This window comes from Gopherus evgoodei, chromosome 13 (genome assembly GCF_007399415.2).
Source record: "Gopherus evgoodei ecotype Sinaloan lineage chromosome 13, rGopEvg1_v1.p, whole genome shotgun sequence".
In the NCBI taxonomy this organism is placed as follows: domain Eukaryota; kingdom Metazoa; phylum Chordata; order Testudines; family Testudinidae; genus Gopherus; species Gopherus evgoodei.
In genome coordinates, this window is record NC_044334.1 from 30,753,415 (window position 1) to 30,773,538 (window position 20,124).

General features: G+C 51.5%; 1 protein-coding gene across 2 annotated transcripts; it reads right to left on the reverse strand.

The window, feature by feature from the left end:
- Positions 1-1,098: 1,098 nt before the first annotated feature.
- Positions 1,099-17,247, reverse strand: RASL10A (RAS like family 10 member A). Of its 2 annotated transcripts, XM_030583341.1 has the most exons (6): positions 17,071-17,247; positions 7,890-7,913; positions 7,694-7,699; positions 7,382-7,393; positions 3,164-3,288; positions 1,099-1,369 (listed from the first exon to the last, which is right to left on the reverse strand). In XM_030583341.1, exons 1-6 carry the CDS (start codon positions 17,245-17,247, stop codon positions 1,099-1,101), a joined length of 615 nt encoding a protein of 204 aa, XP_030439201.1. The 2 variants fall into 2 exon arrangements, with proteins under 2 accessions (XP_030439201.1, XP_030439202.1); XM_030583342.1 differs by lacking the exons at positions 7,382-7,393; positions 7,694-7,699; positions 7,890-7,913 and having other exon boundaries at positions 17,032-17,247.
- Between the last annotated feature and the right edge of the window lie 2,877 nt (positions 17,248-20,124).

Genomic DNA, 20,124 nt, shown 5'->3' on the forward strand with positions numbered 1-20,124 from the left:
TTCCGCAGGAAGAGAGGAAGCTAAGGGCTGGTGCTGTCACTGGGGTGGGACAAGACGGAGAGGGAGGAAATTATATGGTTCTGTCTGGCTACCACTGACACTGCCAGGCCCTGTGGCTGCTCAGAACCAGGTCTCACCAACGCAGCAGCCGGAGCTGCTCTCCACCAGGCAAGTCAATTCCAACCCGCTAACAAGGAACTAACCCCTTTTTTGGTTCAACTGAAGGTTGAGGGGCAGTGGCAGCAATGAGGATCTTTCCCCCTCCCCCCCACATGAACCAAAACATTTTTAAAATGGTTTAATAAAATAAAATAAAAAAATATTTTGACTAAAATTCTCATGTTTGGTGTGGTTGAAAAGGCTGCAACATTTTGTAATATTTTGTTAAAAAAAAAAAAGTTTTGTTGAAAACATTTTGCCCTTGCCCCAACATGGGCGTAAAACCAACTGGCCAAACAGTCACAGCTAAGGAACATGCCTGGGAGGCAATGGAGCCCTGTTTGCAGACAAATCAGCAGCAAAACCTCCCCCAACGCACACCTGCAGAGGCCTGTGGGCCTAGGAGTCTGCAGAATTTCCCCAGCAGGGATTCTCTCCACACAAAACCCTCGTGCACCTGACCTGAGCTCCTTTGGGTGGTACTGCACTCAGCTGTGGAGGCTTTAAGGTAGGGGGGGAGCAGATCACATCTCCCTCCACTCTGTCCCCCATCATATCTGCAACCTCAGCGTCCCCTCTGCTCTGCCCCACAGCAGCACCATAAGCCAGCTCTGGGGTTCATGTTTAAATAATGAGGACCACACTTCTGTCTTTGGCCACGCTCAGGTCATCCCCATTCCCATCTGCTCCAGAGCCTGCGTCTGTGCTCAGCCCCTGAGAAGTTGGGGCACAGGTGCCCAGAACAATGAGTCCTTTTTTGCACTGGTACAATCAAGAACAGTGGAGCCCCTGGGGCCAGGAGAGGCCAGGTGGTGGTGGGAGGGTCCCCTCGGCACACAGAGCCCATTTCAGGTGGTGATGGGTAACCAGTTCCCAATTGGCCCCCACTCTACTCACAGAGCAGAGGGAGCGCCCCCTGGAGGTGGCTGGCAGCACGTCTCACATGAGGCTGCATCTGGTTGTGTGCAGCGTCCCCTGGAGGCGCACACTGGAGTGGCCGTGTTTGCAGCCCTGGGCCAGCGCACTGCTCAGCAGCTCCTTGAAGAGCAGGACAACGTGCCAGTTGTACTTGGCAGAGCACTCCATGTAGCCACACTTCCAGCTCTTCTTCACCAGCGCTGAGAGCGTCCGACGCGGCGTGAAGTGCTGCTTCTGCTGGTCCCGCTTGTTCCCCACCACGATGATGGGGGCCTTATTGGCGCCACCTGTCCTGCGGGAGAAAGGAGTCGTAGATTAGGGAGTGCTGCATGGGGCACGAGCAGCCTGAGAGATGCCTCATGGGGAGTGGGACTGACAGCCCCAAGCAAAAGCTGTGACCAGCCCTGGAGAGGGGAAGGAGAGGACTTGCAGTAGCCAGGTGCCTTCCCACTCCTAGCCCCAGCCCCAATTGGCCTCAGCACCAGCTGTGATGTCTTTACACAACCACCCTCATCTGACTCTAGCTTGTTGTCCAAACAGAGTCACCTCCCCTCCTGGAGCCAGAGTTTTTCTCCTCTTCCCTCCAGCCAGGATGGTGAACTGGGAGTATCTACATCCCCCATAAGTTGTGGGACCCACCTGTGATCTCCCAGCACCCAAAGTGAACAAGCTAATTCCCACGTCTGGGGCTCGGCCCATGGCCAGCCTGACCAAGAAGATGGATCTGCCCTGGAGCCTGATGCAGACATAGTAGGTTTGGCCATGTCTGCCAGCTGCAGAGATCAGAAAGCCTCTGAATTTAGGGCAGAGGCGGCCTAGGCTGGTGGCTGGTCACTCCAGGAAGAGGATCTCCAGTGCTTATTTTGTGCCAGGGCTTCCCAGAACTTCTAAGCTTAGCAGTTCGTAGCCACAGCACCGCTGGGCTCCCAGCCAGCAGCTGCTGCTCTCCAGCCACCCAGCTCTGAAGGCAGTGCCACCGCCAGCAGCAGAACCAGGAGCACCTAGGCAGCAGCAAGCAAGCGCCTTGAGGAACATCTCCTGGCAGCCAGGCTCCGCAGGCAGGGGCCAGCTCCAGGGGGATTGCTGGCCAGTGCCAGGCTCTTTTGGGAGTGCATTGGGGCAGAGCTCAGAGCTGTGCTGCCACCCTGCCTGGGCAGCGCTCAGCTGTGCAGAAGCAGCTGGCTTGGGGAGCAGGCACAGGCACCAGCTTCCTCCAGGCTCTGGGGGTGCTCAACCCCCTGCTCCGCCTCTGGCCCCACCCTTCCTGAAGCTCCCACCCCCATCCTGCCTCTTCCCACCCCTGCTCTGCCCCTGCCCCTCCTCTTCCTGCCCCTTCCTCCCCAGTTCCACCCACTCCCCCAGGTGTGCCCCATCCCTGCTCCTCCAGCAGGCCACAAAACAGCTGATCACAGCAGGTGCGGGGGGGGAGGAGCTGCCTGCTGGTGGAGGAGTCAGCACCTATGGGAGCAGGGCAGGGAGGGCAGCCAGGCAGCGCCCCAGCTCCCACGGTGCAGAGAACCAGGGGCCAGAGCAGCTCCCACCAGCTTCCCACTGGTTTCTGGCAGGAGGCAACAGTTTGAACCGGGGGGGTATGCAGAGTGACATGCCTCCCCCCATTGCTTGGTCACGTGGTGTGGCCGGGACCCTTCCCTGCGAGGCAGCTAAGCCAGCGAGCTGCACCAGGCACAGAGAGGCAGAGGCAAGAGAAAGCTGCAGGGAGGGGCCACTGCTTTCCAGGAGGAAGGGGCTGCCTGCGGGAGGCGTGACTCGAGCAGTTCTGGGGTTGTGCCCCCCAGTCACCGGACACAGGTCATCTCTGGTTGGAAACCTCTGTGCTAAATGGAAGGCAGAAATCTGGGGGGGGACACTTGACTCTGCGTGTCCCCTCATCACCTCTAGGGGTGCAAATATGCTTGCTTGCCCCAGGTGCTAAAATGAGCCCCGGCATGTTTTTCATTTCAAATTGAGCGCTGAGGAACTCCCAGGATCTGTGGCCCTTCCCTTTCCCCTACTCCCTCTGAGAGCTCAAATGGAGCTGGGGGGGGCTCCCAGCTTCCCCCCTGCCCCCATCCTACCCCACACTCACCTGTTCTCCAGGATCTGCTGCTGGATCATCTTCACGTACTCAAAGCTCTCGGGGTTGCAGATGTCATACACCAGCACATAGGCATTGGTGTTTCTCAGCCCATGGCACTTCAGGTCTGACCACTTCTGTGGGAGAGAATGCAGGCTGCTCGGGGCAGGGGGGAGCAGAGCCATCCCATCAGCCTCCACCCCACCACCAGAGGTCCTGCCTGCAAGGCAGGTGAGGGGCAGGGAGGCTTCAACAAGCAGAGGGGAGAAGACCAAGATCTCCTCTCAGCTCTCAGAGAGGACGACTGAGGGTTGCGGGCAGCATGGGAGCCCAGGATTGCTTAGACCCTCTCACCCATCAGTGTCTGGGGCCATGGGGAAGGGGTGGGTGTTGCTTGGAGACTGAATTGCCCAGGGCAGGGGGATGATCCCAGGCTGCGATTCGGGGTGTGTGTGGGGGACAGATAACTGCATCAGGCAGAGGGACCCATCAGCCACTCCTTATTGACTCAGGAGAATGCCCCAGACCCTGCCCTGGGCTCCCCTCCCTACTCTATCACAGCGGCACGTGCATGCAAACCCCACACCTACCTGTGTGTTTGGGACACCTGCCCAGCCGCTGAACTGCTCTCAGCAGTTGCTATCAGAGCTGGCTGGAAAGGGGAAGTCCCGTTTCCTGGAAAATTCTGGAGTGTTGATGTTTCATTTCCTATTGGAACAAGTATCAGAGGGGTAGCCGTGTTAGTCTGGATCTGTAAAAGCAGCAAAGAATCCTGTGGCACCTTATAGACTAACAGACGTTTTGGAGCATGAGCTTTCGTGGGTGAATACCCACTTCGTCAGATGCATATAGTGGAAATTTCCAGGGGCAGGTATATATATGCTAGCAAGCAAGCTAGAGATAACGAGGTCAGTTCAATCAGGGAGGATGAGGCCCTGTTCTAGCAGTTGAGGTGTGAAAACCAAGAGAGGAGAAACTGGTTCTGTAGTTGGCAAGCCATTCACAGTCTTTGTTCAATCCTGAGCTGATGGTGCCAAATTTGCAGATGAACTGAAGCTCAGCAGTTTCTCTTTGAAGTCTGGTCCTGAAGTTTTTTTGCTGCAGGATGGCCACCTTAAGGTCTGCTATAGTGTGGCCAGGGAGGTTGAAGTGCTCTCCTACGGGTTTTTGTATATTGCCATTCCTAATGTCTGATTTGTGTCCATTTAGCCTTTTTCGTAGTGACTGTCCAGTTTGGCCGATGTACATAGCAGAGGGGCATTGCTGGCATATGATAGCGTATTTTACATTGGTGGAGGTGCAGGTGAATAAACCAGTGATGATGTGGCTGATCTGGTTAGGTCCTGTGATGGTGTCGCTGGTGTAGATATGTGGGCAGAGTTGGCATCGAGGTTTGTTGCATGGATTGGTTCCTGAGCTAGAGTTACTATGGTGCAGTGTGCAGTTGCTGGTGAGAATATGTTTCAGGTTGGCAGGTTGCCTGTGGGCAAGGACTGTGAAAGTGTGGGATCGTTGTCCAGGATGGGTTGTAGATCCCTGATGATGCGTTGGGGAGGTTTTAGCTGGGGACTGTATGTGATGGCCAGTGGGGTCCCTGTTGGTTTCTTTCTTGGGTTTGTCTTGCAGTAGGAGGCTTCTGGGTACACGTCTGGCTCTGTTGATCTGTTTCCTTATTTCCTCGTGCGGGTATTGTAGTTTTGAGAATGCTTGGTGGAGATTTTGTAGGTGTTGGTCTCTGTCTGAGGGGTTAGAGCAGATGCGGTTGTACCTCAGTGCTTGGCTGTAGACAATGGATCGTGTGATGTGCCCGGGATGGAAGCTGGAGGCATGAAGGTAGGCATAGCGGTCCGTAGGTTTTCGGTATAGCGTGGTGGTAATGTGACCATCACTTAGTTGCACTGTGGTGTCTAGGAAGTGGACCTCCTGTGTAGACTGCTATCTACATACTACATAGACCACAGTGAGAGATTATGCCAAACTCTATCAAAAAAACTGAGGAACCACCTGATCAGCATCCTATACAGCAAACAGGAAAACATCAAAAAAGAGCTCTCCAATCTGGAGACTCTCATCAATAACCAAATTTCCATACAAACGGACTTCACTAAAATAAGACAGGAGATCTACATTACTCACTTCACCTCTCTACAAAGGAAAAAGGATTGTAAGCTGTCTAAACTCCTACCTGCCTCATGGGGCCACAACCGTGGTACCCCCAACCCACCCAGCAATATCGTCAATCTATCCAACTACACACTCAGCCCAAAAGAAAAGTCTGTCCTATCTCGGAGACTCTCTTTCTGCCCTGCCACCCCCACCAACATGATACAGTTCTGCGGCGATCTGGAAGTCTACTTTCGCCATCTCCGACTCAAAGAATATTTTCAGGACAACACTGAACAGCACACTGATACACAGGTACCCTCCCACCAACAGCACAAGAAGAAGAACTCCACATGGACTCCTCCTGAGGGTCGAAATGACAGTCTGGACCTCTACATTGAATGCTTCCGCCGACGTGCACAGGCAGAAATTGTGGAAAAACAACATCGCTTGCCTCATAATCTAAGTCGTGCAGAACGCAATGCCATCCACAGCCTCAGAAACCACCCAGACATTATCATCAAAGAGGCTGATAAAGGAGGTGCTGTTGTCATCATGAACAGGTCTGACTACCAAAAGGAGGCTGCCAGACACTAAGAAACTGCAACATCTACTCAGGACACTCCCTACACTAACACCGGAACAAATCAACATACCCTTAGAGCCCCGACCAGGGTTATTCTATCTACTACCCAAGATCCACAAACCCGGAAATCCTGGACGCCCCATCATCTCGGGCATTGGCACTCTCACTGAAGGACTGTCTGGATATGTGGAATCTCTACTCAGACCCTATGCCACCAGCACTCCCAGCTATCTCCATGACACCACTGATTTCCTGAGGAAACTACAAAGCATTGGTGACCTTCCAGAAAACACCATCCTAGCCACCATGGATGTAGAGGCTCTCTACGCGAACATCCCACACACAGATGGAATACAAGCTGTCAGGAACAGTATCCCTGATGATGCCACAGCACAACTGGCTGCTGATCTCTGTGCCTTTATCCTCACACACAACTATTTCAAATTTGATGACAATATATATCTCCAGATCAGTGGCACCGCTATGGGCACCCGCATGGCCCCACAATATGCCAATATTTTTATGGCAGACCTGGAACAACGCTTCCTCAGCTCTCGTCCACTCACACCCCTTCTCTACCTACGCTACATTGATGACATCTTCATCATCTGGACCCATGGGAAGGAGACTCTGGAAAAATTCCACCACGATTTCAACAGCTTCCACCCCACCATCAACCTCAGCCTGGACCAGTCTACACAGGAGGTCCACTTCCTAGACACCACAGTGCAAATTAGTGATGGTCACATTACCACCACCCTATACCGAAAACCTACGGACCGCTATGCCTATCTTCATGCCTCCAGCACATCACACGATCCATTGTCTACAGCCAAGCACTGAGGTACAACCGCATCTGCTCTAACCCCTCAGACAGAGACCAACACCTACAAAATCTCCACCAAGCATTCTCAAAACTACAATACCCGCACGAGGAAATAAGGAAACAGATCAACAGAGCCAGACGTGTACCCAGAAGCCTCCTACTGCAAGACAAACCCAAGAAAGAAACCAGCAGGACCCCACTGGCCATCACATACAGTCCCCAGCTAAAACCTCCCCAACGCATCATCAGGGATCTACAATCCATCCTGGACAATGATCCCACACTTTCACAGGCCTTGGGTGGCAGGCCAGTCCTTGCCCACAGGCAACCTGCCAACCTGAAACATATTCTCACCAGCAACTGCACACTGCACCATAGTAACTCTAGCTCAGGAACCAATCCATGCAACAAACCTCGATGCCAACTCTGCCCACATATCTACACCAGCGACACCATCACAGGACCTAACCAGATCAGCCATATTATCACCGGTTCATTCACCTACACCTCCACCAATGTAATATACGCTATCATATGCCAGCAATGCCCGTCTGCTATGTACATCGGCCAAACTGGACAGTAGCTACGAAAAAGGCTAAATGGACACAAATCAGATATTAGGAATGGCAATATACAAAAACCTGTAGGAGAACACTTTAACCTCCCTGGCCACACTATAGCAGACCTTAAGGTGGCCATCCTGCAGCAAAAAAACTTCAGGACCAGACTTCAAAGAGAAACTGCTGAGCTTCAGTTCATCTGCAAATTTGGCACCATCAGCTCAGGATTGAACAAAGACTGTGAATGGCTTGCCAACTACAGAACCAGTTTCTCCTCTCTTGGTTTTCACACCTCAACTGCTAGAACAGGGCCTCATCCTCCCTGATTGAACTACCTCATTATCTCTAGCTTGCCTGCATATATATATACCTGCCCCTGGAAATTTCCACTACATGCATCTGACGAAGTGGGTATTCACCCACGAAAGCTCATGCTCCAAAACGTCTGTTAGTCTATAAGGTGCCACAGGATTCTTCGCTGCTATTGGAACAGCATTCCAGAAATTCCATTGGCCACAATGCCCAGGAGCTGGGCAGCAGGGCTGGTGCCAAAGCCACCCATGGACACCTGACCAACCGACCTGCCTGCCTGGCTTCCCAAAGTTTCGATGGAATCAGCACATTCCCATGGAACGTTCATCACGTCAGCCGTTTCCAACAAACACTGTTAGGTCTAAAAACATCACCCTGCTTTATTGTTAGATAAGAGTTTTCTACCCTCAGGGATGCGTTCAGCCAATGAAAGTTTGTTCTGATGATGTAATGATTTTTGCTCAAGTCCTCAACTGGTGTAAATGAGCATTGCATCACACCGGCTGGGGACCTGTCCCCACTGACTCCAATGCAGCAGCTGGGTTTGCCAGCGGAGCATGGCAGGAGGCAGGACGTCCCTTTCAGTTTGCTCATGTTCTTGGCTTTAGCTGTTCATGAAAAACCTCACTTTGTGAATCCAATTCTGCACCCTTGAACAGGGCGGCTCCAAATGCAACCCTGGCCTACATGACACAGCAGCTGAGTTTAGTTTGTTTTTTTCTTGCCCAGAAACATGCCCATGCACTTAGCCATGGCTATTTGCAGCCACGCAAATCCCACCCCCAGGAGCAGGAGATGGTCTAGGCTGCTCCAGTAACTGGCACTACCAGCTGTGATGTATCAGGTTCTTCAGAGAGAACGTTCTCCCTGATGGTGGGAGAGGCTCCTTGCAGGAGGCTCCTTGCAGGTCGGGGAAGAGATGAGAAATGCACATCTATTTTCAAACCAGTGCTTTTAATCAGAAATTGCGTTGGATGGATGAAGACTCAGCATGACGTTGCCTTTAATACTTTCAACCACCATGACTAGGGCTGTCCATGCTGCCCAGGGGCACTGACTGCCTGGGATTCACTTGGCCTATCTTCTCTGTCCTTGACTTTGGGAAACCATTCAAAAGGCATTGCAACCATAGAAATGGATCCAGCTGGGCCCCGGAGAACATCTCCCTAAGTATGGAACAGCCTCTCACCACGGAGAAAGGATGGGAAGCCAGAATGCAGAACAAAACTCTGCTTCCCTAGAGCAGTGGGATGAGCGATGAAAAGTAGAAGCTGGGAAATGGGTTATCAAGTCTGACCTTCTGCAATCAGTGATGCTTCTCCTCTCTGCAGGCATCTCAGCCTGAGCGGCATGACCCACAGTCTGAGCCGGGCTGGAGAGGGGAAATGAAGGGCATGGAGGGGCCACGTGAGTGCAGGGATCCATGGAGTGGTCAGGGGGCCATGACCCTAATTGGAGAGATGGAATAGGTTGAGAGCCATTGCCAGGGGGCATTAGCCTGTCTCTTCAGGAGCATTTCCAATGGCAGGGTAAGGAGGAGGCTACTGAATGGGTGACCTGGTGAGGAAGGGATCAGCCCTTTATATAAACCTGGAGGGAGGAAGGGAGAAAAGGACCAGCATGGAGCCAGGCAGGGTCTAGTCACTGACTGGGAAGCTGTAGGCCCTGGCTCTCCAGCCTCGGTGTGCCCTGTGCTCTGCTGCCAAATGTGCCACTGAGGCCTGGAGCCTGTCCCCTTTCCACTCACCTCCAAGGCAACGGGCCCCTGGGACCAGCAGAGTGCAGAAGGCCCAACTGGGGATCTCAGGCATCGCTCCTGTGAAAGGGGCCTTTCACCTTTGGGGTGGTGTGGTGAGCACAAACCCTTCTCCCCAGTAGAGGGGTTTTGGAGGCAGCTGGACACAGTTTATCAACATTGGCCCCTTGCCAAGCCAAGTTTAGCTCAGATGCCTGGACACCTGGTTTCCATCCTTTCTCGATGGTTAGGCCAGTCTTTGCCTTCTAAGGAAATCCACAAGAGGAGGGATACGGGCCCTATTCTTCTAGCTGCCAAATGGCCCCTCAGTGCCTGAAAACAGTGATGATGGTTTTTCCACAGGAAATGTGACTCCTCGTTCGAGTTCAGTATGTGCGATGGAGCCTGCAGGGAGAGGCCTGAGCCCCTTCCGAGTCCGACCCTCCTCTTCCAAGACAGCACCCCACAGAAGGCACAGAGCAAACGGCTGATGCATACAAATCACTGGTTTGCAGCTAATTCAGGCTCTTGCTTCCCACAGGTGCCTAATGCCAGGGTAACCATCTGTTCCCTGAATCCAGTTAATGACTTTCTCTAGGTGTAGCTGGAGTGGTGAGGCTGCATCAAGAAGTGACTTGAAGTGAAGTGACCCACCCCCAGCTTCCCATTTATTCTCCCTGTTTTCTTCTTGCTGCCCCTGACAAGCAGTCCAACCCCGGTCCGTTCAGCACCTCCCCTGGCTTCAGTGGAACGACAATGCTGCCTGTTGCATTTTCTTAACCCAAGAGGCTCTGAATACTTTACAAACTAGGCTCAGGAATCACAACAGCCACTACCGAAATGCAGCTGCTTCTTGGGTGGATGATGGCAGTTGGTTAATTGACACAGCAATATCACAACCAGGAAGTGTAGCAGAATCCTGTATCCAATGAAACTGCAGGTGGCTTTCAGAGAGGCAGAGTGTAAACAGCCCAAAACATAGAATATCAGGATTGGAAGGGACCTCAGGAGGTATCTAGTCCAACCCCCTGCTCAAAGTAGGACCAACCCCAACAAAATCATCCCAGCCAGGGCTTTGTCAAGCCTGACCTTAAAAACCTCTAAGGAAGGATATTCCACGACCTCCCTAGGTAACCCATTCCAGTGCTTCACCACCCTCCTAGTGAAAAAGTTTTTCCTAACATTAGGATTAACAGGCCATCTTAGGAGCTGAGAGAGAACCAGAAAGAACACCGGGATCTGTAATGACCACAAGCAGACAGAGGCTCAGTTCTACATCTCACCCATACAGTGCTTGCACAGCAGCCTCTAGTGCCCAGTTGGCTGAAGGCCAGCTGAGAGGTGAGAGCGTCATCTACTGAAGCAGGTGTTCCTGTGAGATCTCCCATTCAAGTACTGAACAGACACAACTTGGCTTTGGAGTTCAGACAGGTGTATGCTGGCCCTTGCACCCAGCTGTGCACAACCCACCCGGCACCCTCAGAGGAAGCTATGCAAGGCAAACCCCAGCTTGCTTTTGTGTGTTGACATTCACTGCAGCAAATACCTGGAGCAAACAAGTATGTATTTTAATAAACTTGACGGTAAAGCGAATCCCTCTGCCATATGCCAGAGCATTTCTACTTTTGGGGAAGCCTTTTTTGTGAAGGATCAGACAAGGACTCAGATTTTACTGAAAGGACTGATAATAATAAAACAGCTCCTCTGGGAAATGGGGAAAGCCTCCCGTTGATTGGAGCTTTGAGGCAAATACATGAATAATTCCTGCCATGCAACATGTGAGAGCAGGAAAACATCCTCCTATGCCCCAGAGACAAAGCAGAGAGTTATTTTCCCTGCATGTCCTGCTGACGGGGGCTAACAATGAGACTGGAGCTTGAATGATTTGTTAATATCACAGGCACCTGGAAGATGGAAGATAGCCCCATGCAGACCATGTTAGTGCATTGTTTTTTCCCACCAGGGCCCGGTAATAAGTAAGACCTTTATGTCTATTGATGTGGTGGCTCCCTTTCCCTCACTTCTGCTAACCAGCCCTTCATTCTCCCCCTCTCTGCTCTGGCTCTGCGGCTGGTGTCCAGCAGTGGGGGTTTTTAGCCTACTTACTCGCTAGGCATGACAGCTTCTCACACCAACTTGCGATTTTAAAACAAACAACAATACTAAAACTCACAGCCAAAGGGGGAGGCCACTTCCCCCCAGCACTGTTTTGGGAAAGGTCAAAGCAGCTGCCAAACCAGGGAAGCCTGGCTGAGATGTACAGTCAGTTGAGACTCTGGGTCAGTTGAGGGGTTTCTTATGATCGTTTCCATTAGAAGGATTTCTGTGCTGGTGAAATTCGCCCCTGGAGGCTGGCGGCCTGTGTGCAAGTACAGCACAGGCGCAGCCCCCGGGCAGGTACACAGGACCTGAGCCAAAGTCAGCTGGCATCAGCAGGAAGACTCCCCTGGACTTCAGTGGGCTCCGGATGAGACTCATGCCTCCATCAGTGTTCCTCAACCGTGACCCGGTAGGTCCCCCGTACCTTCAAGGCTAGCTCAGGGACACTGGCCTCCAAGGGTTGAGAACAAGCAGAAGAAATATCAGCCTCAAAGGCAAGGTGGTCTAAGAAGGCGACAAGCCACTGAAAGCAGGGCCTTAGGGTAAGTCTGCCCTGCAGCTGGGGATGTGGTTAGCAGCTTGTGTCTGATGTACCCACGCTAGCTGTACTCTAGCTAGCTTGCTAGAAATACAAGTGAGGATAGCACGATGAAGGCTTCAGCGTGTGTGGCACAAGCAAATACATAACGGGGTCAGGCAGGCTTGTGCAGCTGCGCTAGCATCCTTACTTCTCTTTTAGTGAGCTAACTAGATTGAAGCTAGGATGCGACCATCTACATAAGCTGCAAAGCAGACTTTTATTATTATTATTTTATGAATGCTCATAGAATTTCCAGCACTTATGTTCATTCCCAGGCAGATCTGTTTGAATGTTTGCCCATTATTTTGTTTGGATAAAGTAGCAGATTTTGGGATCAGGAAAATGCTCCACTGAAGTCTGATGACTGAAATGGTTTGAAAGCGTTTAGAATAGAATCATAGACTCTCAGGGTTGGAAGGGACCTCAGGAGGTATCTAGTCCAACCCCCTGCTCAAAGCAGGACCAACTCCAACTAAATCATCCCAGCCAGGGCTTTGTCAAGCCTGACCTTAAAAACCTCTAAGGAAGGAGATTCCACCACCTCCCTAGGTAACCCATTCCAGTGCTTCACCACCCTCCTAGTGAAATAGTGTTTCCTAATCTCCAACCTAGACCTCCCCTACTGCAACTTGAGACCATTACTCCTTGTTCTGTCATCTGCCATCACTGAGAACAGTCTAGATCCATCCTCTTTGGAAGCCCTGTCTTTGGTAACGATCTATTGCCTTGTTAAAGTTGGTAAACACGCACTATAAAGTTCTGTCCTCCGTATGACTCTTTCTGGGACCCATGTATCAGAAGCCTGCAAGTTTCTGCAGAAATCAAGAAGTATTTACATTTGCAGCCCATTGGTGTAGGGGTGTGGTTATGTGTACATATGCAAATGCACACAAGTGTGTCAGTGTGTGCCTTTGCATGTGTAGAGGTGTGTTGTTTGTGTGCATGGGTGTATTCTCTGGAGAAGATTTTCAAAAGCACAAATAAAAACTGAACACATAACTGCCCTTTGTGCTTTTGAAAAATCTGTTTTGGGGTGTGTGTGTGTGTGTTGTGTTGTGTTTTCACCTCTACCGAAGTGTTTAGTTCACAGGGCTGTTGTTTTAAAATATTCTTTATGATTCAAAACTTAACAACAAACTCTGCAGTGGGCCCAGGAGAGACAAATCTGCCAGAACCCATGCTCCCTGCAAAGCCATTTGGCATGGAGTTTGCTTTCTCTCCCGGGATCCCGTTCTCTAAACGACCTGAAGGTCTGACCCCTTGGTGCTGCAGAGTCATCCATGAGCAGATCAAAGGGCTGCTGTTGGAGAGTCAGAAACAACACAAGTGAATTCTGACCCTGTGGGACCCCAGTAGATACACCCTCCCAGTCTGACAGTGAACCACTGAAAACTACTCTAAGATCTTTCAACCAGTTGTGCTCTCTCCTTACAGTAATTTCATCTAGATCACATTTCCCTCATTTGCTTATGAGAATGTCATGTGGGACTGTGTCAAAAGCATCACTAAAGTCATGATCTAGCACGTCTACTGTTTTCCCTCTGCCACTAGACCAGCAACCCTGTCAAAGAAGGGAATTAGGTTGGTTTGGTATGATTGTTCTTGACAAATCCATTCTGGCTATTCCTTATAACCCTTATATCCTCTAGGTTCTTAAAATTGATTGTTTCATGATCTGTTCCAGTATTTTTCCAGGTATTGAAGTTAGGCTGACTGGTCTATAATTCCCCAGGTTTTCTTTGTTCCCCTTTTTAAAGCTAGGTACTATGTTTGTCCTTCTCCACTCCCCTGGGACCTCACCCATTCTCCATGAGGTCTCAGAGATAATTGCTAAAGGTTCTGAGAATGCTCCAGCTAGTTCCTTAAGTACCCTAGGATGAATCATGGTGTTAGCCTGCAAAGCAGTGCAAATTGGTTTTTGAGAGTGGATCTTTTAAAACAGGTGTAAATGCTGCCTCTAATCTACCATTATTTAAGGCACCAGTCACTGACCCTTCCAATATTTCAACAAGAAAGGATCATTTATAGAAAGAGACGATGTACCTGGCTAGTATTTTTCTGCATTGTCTTGGCTCTCCCTGAAATTAGCCAGGCTGGGCACTGACTTCATGGCTTAGGAACTAGAGACAGGCTTTTTTGGATTCAATGTTTTCGTTCCTTGGAAAATGCTGATCTGTCAAAATTGTAACTTTCCACAGGAAAGTATCAGTTTTGATGAAGCACTCATCAGGAAGGTTTCTCAGGTCCAGGATGGAATGTCTGGTCAAAACCAGAGAGAGACTAGTCAGGTGATTAGACACTCACGTGTTCCTCCTCCAAGCCAGGCTGTAGAGTCTGTCTCTTTCTTTCTCTCAGCCCCAAAGACTATTTATTTTACAAAGTGGTGCAGCCCCAACAGCAGACACTGAGAGACAGCCACTCCATAACAGCCAAAACCCCAGTGGGTTGGGCATTTATTTGGGATGCAAGAGACCCAGGTTTAAGTCATCTCAAGACCCATATGTAAATTCATGATAGAGATCATCCTCGAATCAAGGGATTGCCAATCAATTATCAAGAGACACAGGTTCAAGTCCATGCTCTGATATGAAACAGAGACATTTTTGAAATCTCAAAAAATTTCATGGGCTAGGAAAACTGTCCTCTATTAGTAAGTGGAGCAGACAGCTAGAAAGAGCATATCCCTTGGCTTGGCAGATTGTCTTCATGGCTGAGTCTGAAAGCCCTTCATCTGTGTGAGAGAGAACAAGAGTGCCAGAAGCTTATCACATGGGGTGTTTTGGACTTTAAAACCAGAAGGTTAGTTTTGCTCTGCTTGTGTGTTAATGAGCTCAAGACACTTTGTTTAAAAGAAAAGACAAGTTTGTTTGCCCCAGAAAATGCCCCTGCTTTGACACCATTACTGCTTGTCACCCCAGGGGTGGCTGCTTTTCAGAGAGTGAGGTTTGTAAAACAGAGCTGAAACCTGATGTCTAATCTCTAAGGGGCTGATACTGCAGCCCTCCCTGTTGAGTAGTGCCTTCCTCCAGGAGTAAACCCATCCATTTGGATCAGCTGTTTGTGGTGGCAGGTACTGCTTAATATGAGGAAGGCTGATTTCCTGAACTACATTATTGCCTACACATGGCCAGCTAACTAGTGAGATGGTTGGCCAGTCGATTTGTTGGGTGTTTCAGAGGGATAACTTTGTCTGAATGGGCAGGTAAGGCAGGAGGAAGGATTTTCAAACAGGCCTGAAGGTAGTGATGAATGTGGGGCCAATTACACTGTACTTATTGTCATAGTCTCTGAGGCCTACAAGATCATGTCTACTGGGATGGGCAGTTACACAAGCAACAGTGACTAGTTATTCTGGAAACCTTCAGAGATTATTAATGGGCAGCTCAATCCTATAATCTCTGTGGCTCCTGGATTTATATAAAGGTGGTTATGGAGCCATGCAGTAGTTGTTATGGTAGCTGTGCACCAAAAGGATGATGAATCAGATGTGACTGACTCTCCATGGAACACTTGACATCATGTTCAGAAAGCTTGTCAAGGTGAGGAACGCAAGAACGTAGGTTGCAGAGTAATTTGCCTTCTTTTTTTCTGCAAGATCAGACTTGGTGCGGTCAATATAGTCCTGTAGATCAATAGACTAGCCAATGTTATCCTATAGATCAATTTGTCCAGTGGGATTTTGATACCTGAACTCTGTAAGGTTCTTCACTCTGCTAATTCTGTCTTCATAACCATTTTAGCCCCGAATCTGAACAAATGCAGTAATCAAAGTTGTGCTTTACAATTTCACTCATCTAGTTTTTCTCATTCAGAATGGGCTGTGAACACACCCAAAGTATTTGAATTGGATCAAGGGGTCTGGTTGCTTGTTCTGTGCATATGCTAATTGCTGATATGATCCTCGCTGTCCTCTTAAAAGGTGGGCAGGACTGTGGAGTGTGTGTGTACAGGCAAATGACTTTACATGCTGCCCAGAATGTGTGCTGAACACTTAGGATGTGATTTTCCAAAGCAAGATGAGTTGTAAAGGGAGTTAATTTCAGATCCACCTAGCAAAGGGTTAATGATGCATGTGTGCAAGTGTGTGTGCGTGTGTGTAGGTGAATGCCTGTGTGTGTGTACATACCATTTGGTACAGGAGTTTGAGCACATTCAGCACATCCCTGTTTGGCATGCAAATTTAGGATTTGTTCATTCACACCCAGAACAACCACCTTTCCCTACTGTTCGGAACCAAACACATGGTGAACGTTGGATTAAATCAGTAATGTTAAAAAAACTCCATGGATGACAACATTTCCCATTAACTGCACACGGGCTGCGTTCTCTTTTAGTCTCCGAAGCTGAAGTAGGATGGAACAAAGCACCGTCCAGGACTACTCCTCTGAGGGATTGATCACAAGGTCATCAGGACAAGTAGGAAGTGCAGGAGAAAGAATTTGGTTTAATGGTATGAATGACATGGAGAAAAGTGACTTTAAATACATGAAAAGAAAGGTGATCTGAGAAGCTGCGGCCGCTGGCTTAATGTGCAAGTACCCAGCCTGAGAAGAACATTTACTTTCTATTTATGTGCCTAGAGATATATTGGGTGGGATTTTAAAAAATGCCTAAGTGTGTTGGGCACATAATTCCCATTGATTTCCAGTGTGGATTGGGTACCCAGCTCTGAAGAATCCCTCTCTTCTGTTGTTAGTTAGATGTTAGGTTGCAAACTCTGTAGGGCAAGGAACTTTTTTTTTTTCAGTTAAGCAACAGACACATTTTGATGCTGCAGAACATACGCTGGTGGGTCTAGCTGGAGAGGGCAAAGGGCATTCACTATTCCACCAGCCTCTGCTGCTCTCCAGGCCACCCCCTTGTTAGCTACAGAAGTGATGGAAACCCTGTTGCTCCAGACACTTGGAACTAGACCGGACAAAGCACTGGGAACCAGTGCACCAGCCCATGGGAGGGATGGGCCAGATGGGACCTAGCAGAGCGTTTCCATCTCTAATATCTGCCGAGGGCTCAGGGGCAGAACCCAGAGCCATGGAGTCCCAGGCACACAGCCTGGCTGAGTGCGGGAGGGCTCCTACCTGAGAGCTGTTTGCTGGGAAGGCAGCTAGGCGGGGGACGTCCACGATCCTCATGTCGTACATGTTCCCGCTGTAGATGACCGACGGTCTGTAGATGTCACGGGACCCAGTGGGGCTGTATGTCTCTGTGAAGTCGTTGTACAGGAACTGGCGGATGATGGCGGTTTTCCCCACCTTTGGGGCTCCAAGAACAGCCACTTTCAAGGTTTCCACCATGACCCACGTGCAGCACCTCGGAGAGCTCCCGCCCGGCCCATGGGCACTTTCCTGCAGGCTGCTCAGGGCTCTGCCAGGCAGCAGCCAAAGTTCTACCCAGTGCCCGAGCCCAGCTGGGCGCTCCGCGGACACGTGCGGAACATCCAGCGCCCGGAGCCGATCCGCCAGGCTGCCCCGGGCCCGCGGCAGTGGCTGGCTGCCGGCAGGCCAAGGCCCTTGAGGGCTCGGGGGCTCACCACAGCCAAGCCGGAAAGGTGGCGCGGGGCTCGGGCCCGCAGCTAACGGCAAAGCTGAGTGCCTCTCATTGCAGGCTGACCCAGCGTGCCACGACACGGAGCCGGAGGGGAGGGGAAGCCCCCGCTCGGTGTCACCGCAGACCCCACTGGAGCAGCAGTGATCTCCGTAACTCTCCCCAGTCCGGGCCCAGCGCCGCCCGCGGGGATCCCGCTCGCCGCAGGCTGGCAGATCTGAGTCTCCTCGGAAAACAGCAAACCCAGTGAAATGATTCCACCACGCCCGGGAGCTGCTGGGGGATGTGTCCAGTGCAGGCGGCCCCCGCCCGCTGCCGCAGGGCCGATAGTTTTGCAGCTCCTACCCCGGCGGTGCAAGGCGATCCTGGCGCTCTCTGCACGCCCCTGCTGGACTGGAGTTTGTTCAGGGCATGTGCCCATCGGCTACCCCCTTAGAGCAGCATCAGCTCAGCCAGGGAAGGCCCAGTCCCCCCGAGGCCGGGCTGGCCCCTGGAGCCGCGGACGCAGGACGGGGATGTCACCAAGCCAGCGCTCGGCACAGCTCATTACACCCGCGTCCTCCTTCCAGCGCCGCGGGCTCCTCCACCCTCCGGCGCGCCCTGGCAGCGAGCTCCGACCCCTCTGCCTGCAGCACCCTGGCCAAGGCAGCCCCGCTCAGCCCGCCTCCCTCCCGGGCCGGTGGCTCCCTGCCTCCCAGCGCTGCCGCTCGGATCGGGGCAGCTGCGGAATGCGGCCGCCCGCTGCGCTCCAGCCCGCGGCCAACCGCACACGGGGGCTGGGGGTGGGCGCACGTTCCCGGCGAGGGGGAAAGGATCCGAGGAGCCGGCTGGAGAGAGGTGCTCTAATGCCAGGGGCTGGGCCAGCGGAGGGAAGCACCAGCTGAATTGTGAGGCAAAACTCCGCTGGGCCGACTTCAGTCCCAGCCCCACTGGTGCCTTCGCCTCCCCCATCTCGTCGGAGGCCAACAGAGGCTGCGACCCCACAGCGCCTTTGGCTCGCGATCCAAGTAGGCTGAGGGACGGAGGGAAACTTGCAAAAAGCCCAGGCTGCGTCGAGGAGCCCAGCGGGACTGGGCCAGCAGGACAGGGACAGAATTCCCCCTTCCATGATCCAAGGTGGGCAGGGCAGGGACCGGGCCCCAGCGCACTTGGCAAGGCCACAGGGCAGGAGGAAGCTGATAAAATTCTGTTACTGGCATCACTGGTCTCCCGTTCTCTCTGCAGGGCTCAGGCAGGGCAGGGGAGCCCAGTACAGCCCCTGGGGCTTGGCAGAGCTGAGAAGACAAGGTTACATTGTTCAGACATGACTGGAGCCCCACTCCTGCCCCTACCCCTGCTTACCTGTGTGCACCTACCTAGGCCCCTTGGGCGCCAGGTGAGGCTGAGGGCAGGCCAGCTGCTAGCTCCTGCCAAAGGCCCTAGGCCTCTCAGAAAGCACAGAGCTGGGAGTCTGGCTCCCCTGGGGGCTGGCGTTGTTAAAAGAGATGGTAAGTTGCTAAGAATGTGTTTAGACTTGATGAAATGCTGGGAGTATGCTGCATGTATTCATCCCACTTAGACTATGGGTATGGTGGCTCTAAAGATTCAGTGAATAGTTGCATCATAAACCGCTGTTGCTGTGTAACTCACCCAGAAAGAAGCATTAATTAATAGAAGGTGCTCATCCCACACACAAGACATCCCTTGAAACCAAACGAGCCTTTGTGACACACCAAAGGACAAAGCTCCCCCCCTCCCCAAAGAGGAGGCTGGGGGAACAGGCATTGCCCCTGGGTGAACTGAGGGGAGGGAGTAGAACGGCTTGATGGGGAAGAACTTGACTTGGGGTAAGTGACAGCAAGTAACTGGACACTTGTGATTTTTGGTGCAAGACCCCATCGATCACCAAGGCAGGCTTGTCCAGGTGGCAAGGCAGCCCCCAGGGGACTAGCTGCATCTCCATGGTGAGGCTGGGGTGGTGCCTAAGGATCTAAGTTCACACAGCTGGGTTGGGCCCTGGTGAGCCATTCCAGACGGGCACAGGGAGCGCACAGAGGGGCTGAGGAGTGACAGGCTCAGGTTCCATTTAGGATCTTCCCTACAGGCAAAAGGCCTGATCTGCAGAAGTGCTGGGCACCTAGCAGTGCTCAGGCCTTCAGGTATTGACTGTTCAGGACCTCTGAAAATCAGGCCATTTATTTAGGGGCCTAACTAGAGACTGAGGAACGTGACTTTAAACATTCCTGATCGGAAATGTTGGAGTATGACCCCTGTCCACACACGCTTATGAACTAGACCTGGTGTTGCAAACACTTGCTTAACTTAATGCAGCTGAAGTAGTCAATGACCATCAGTGAGGCTACTGCTGTGTGGAAAGGGCAGCAGGCGCACAGCCTAGAGCAAGAGAGGACGAACTGCACTGAGAGACCTAGAGCAAGGCCCAGACATTTAAAAAACTAGATCAGACCTTAGTAGAAACAGTGGATGTTGAGGCGCTAGTTGAAAGAAGAGCCCTGTTTAAAAACCATCAATGTTTGAGAAAGCTGAAGTGGAGAGATTATGTTGAGAGCTTCATTAGAATGATCAGCGAATATTCGGCAGTTTGCAACAGCTGTTCCATTAGAACTCAGGACAGATCCCAACACACA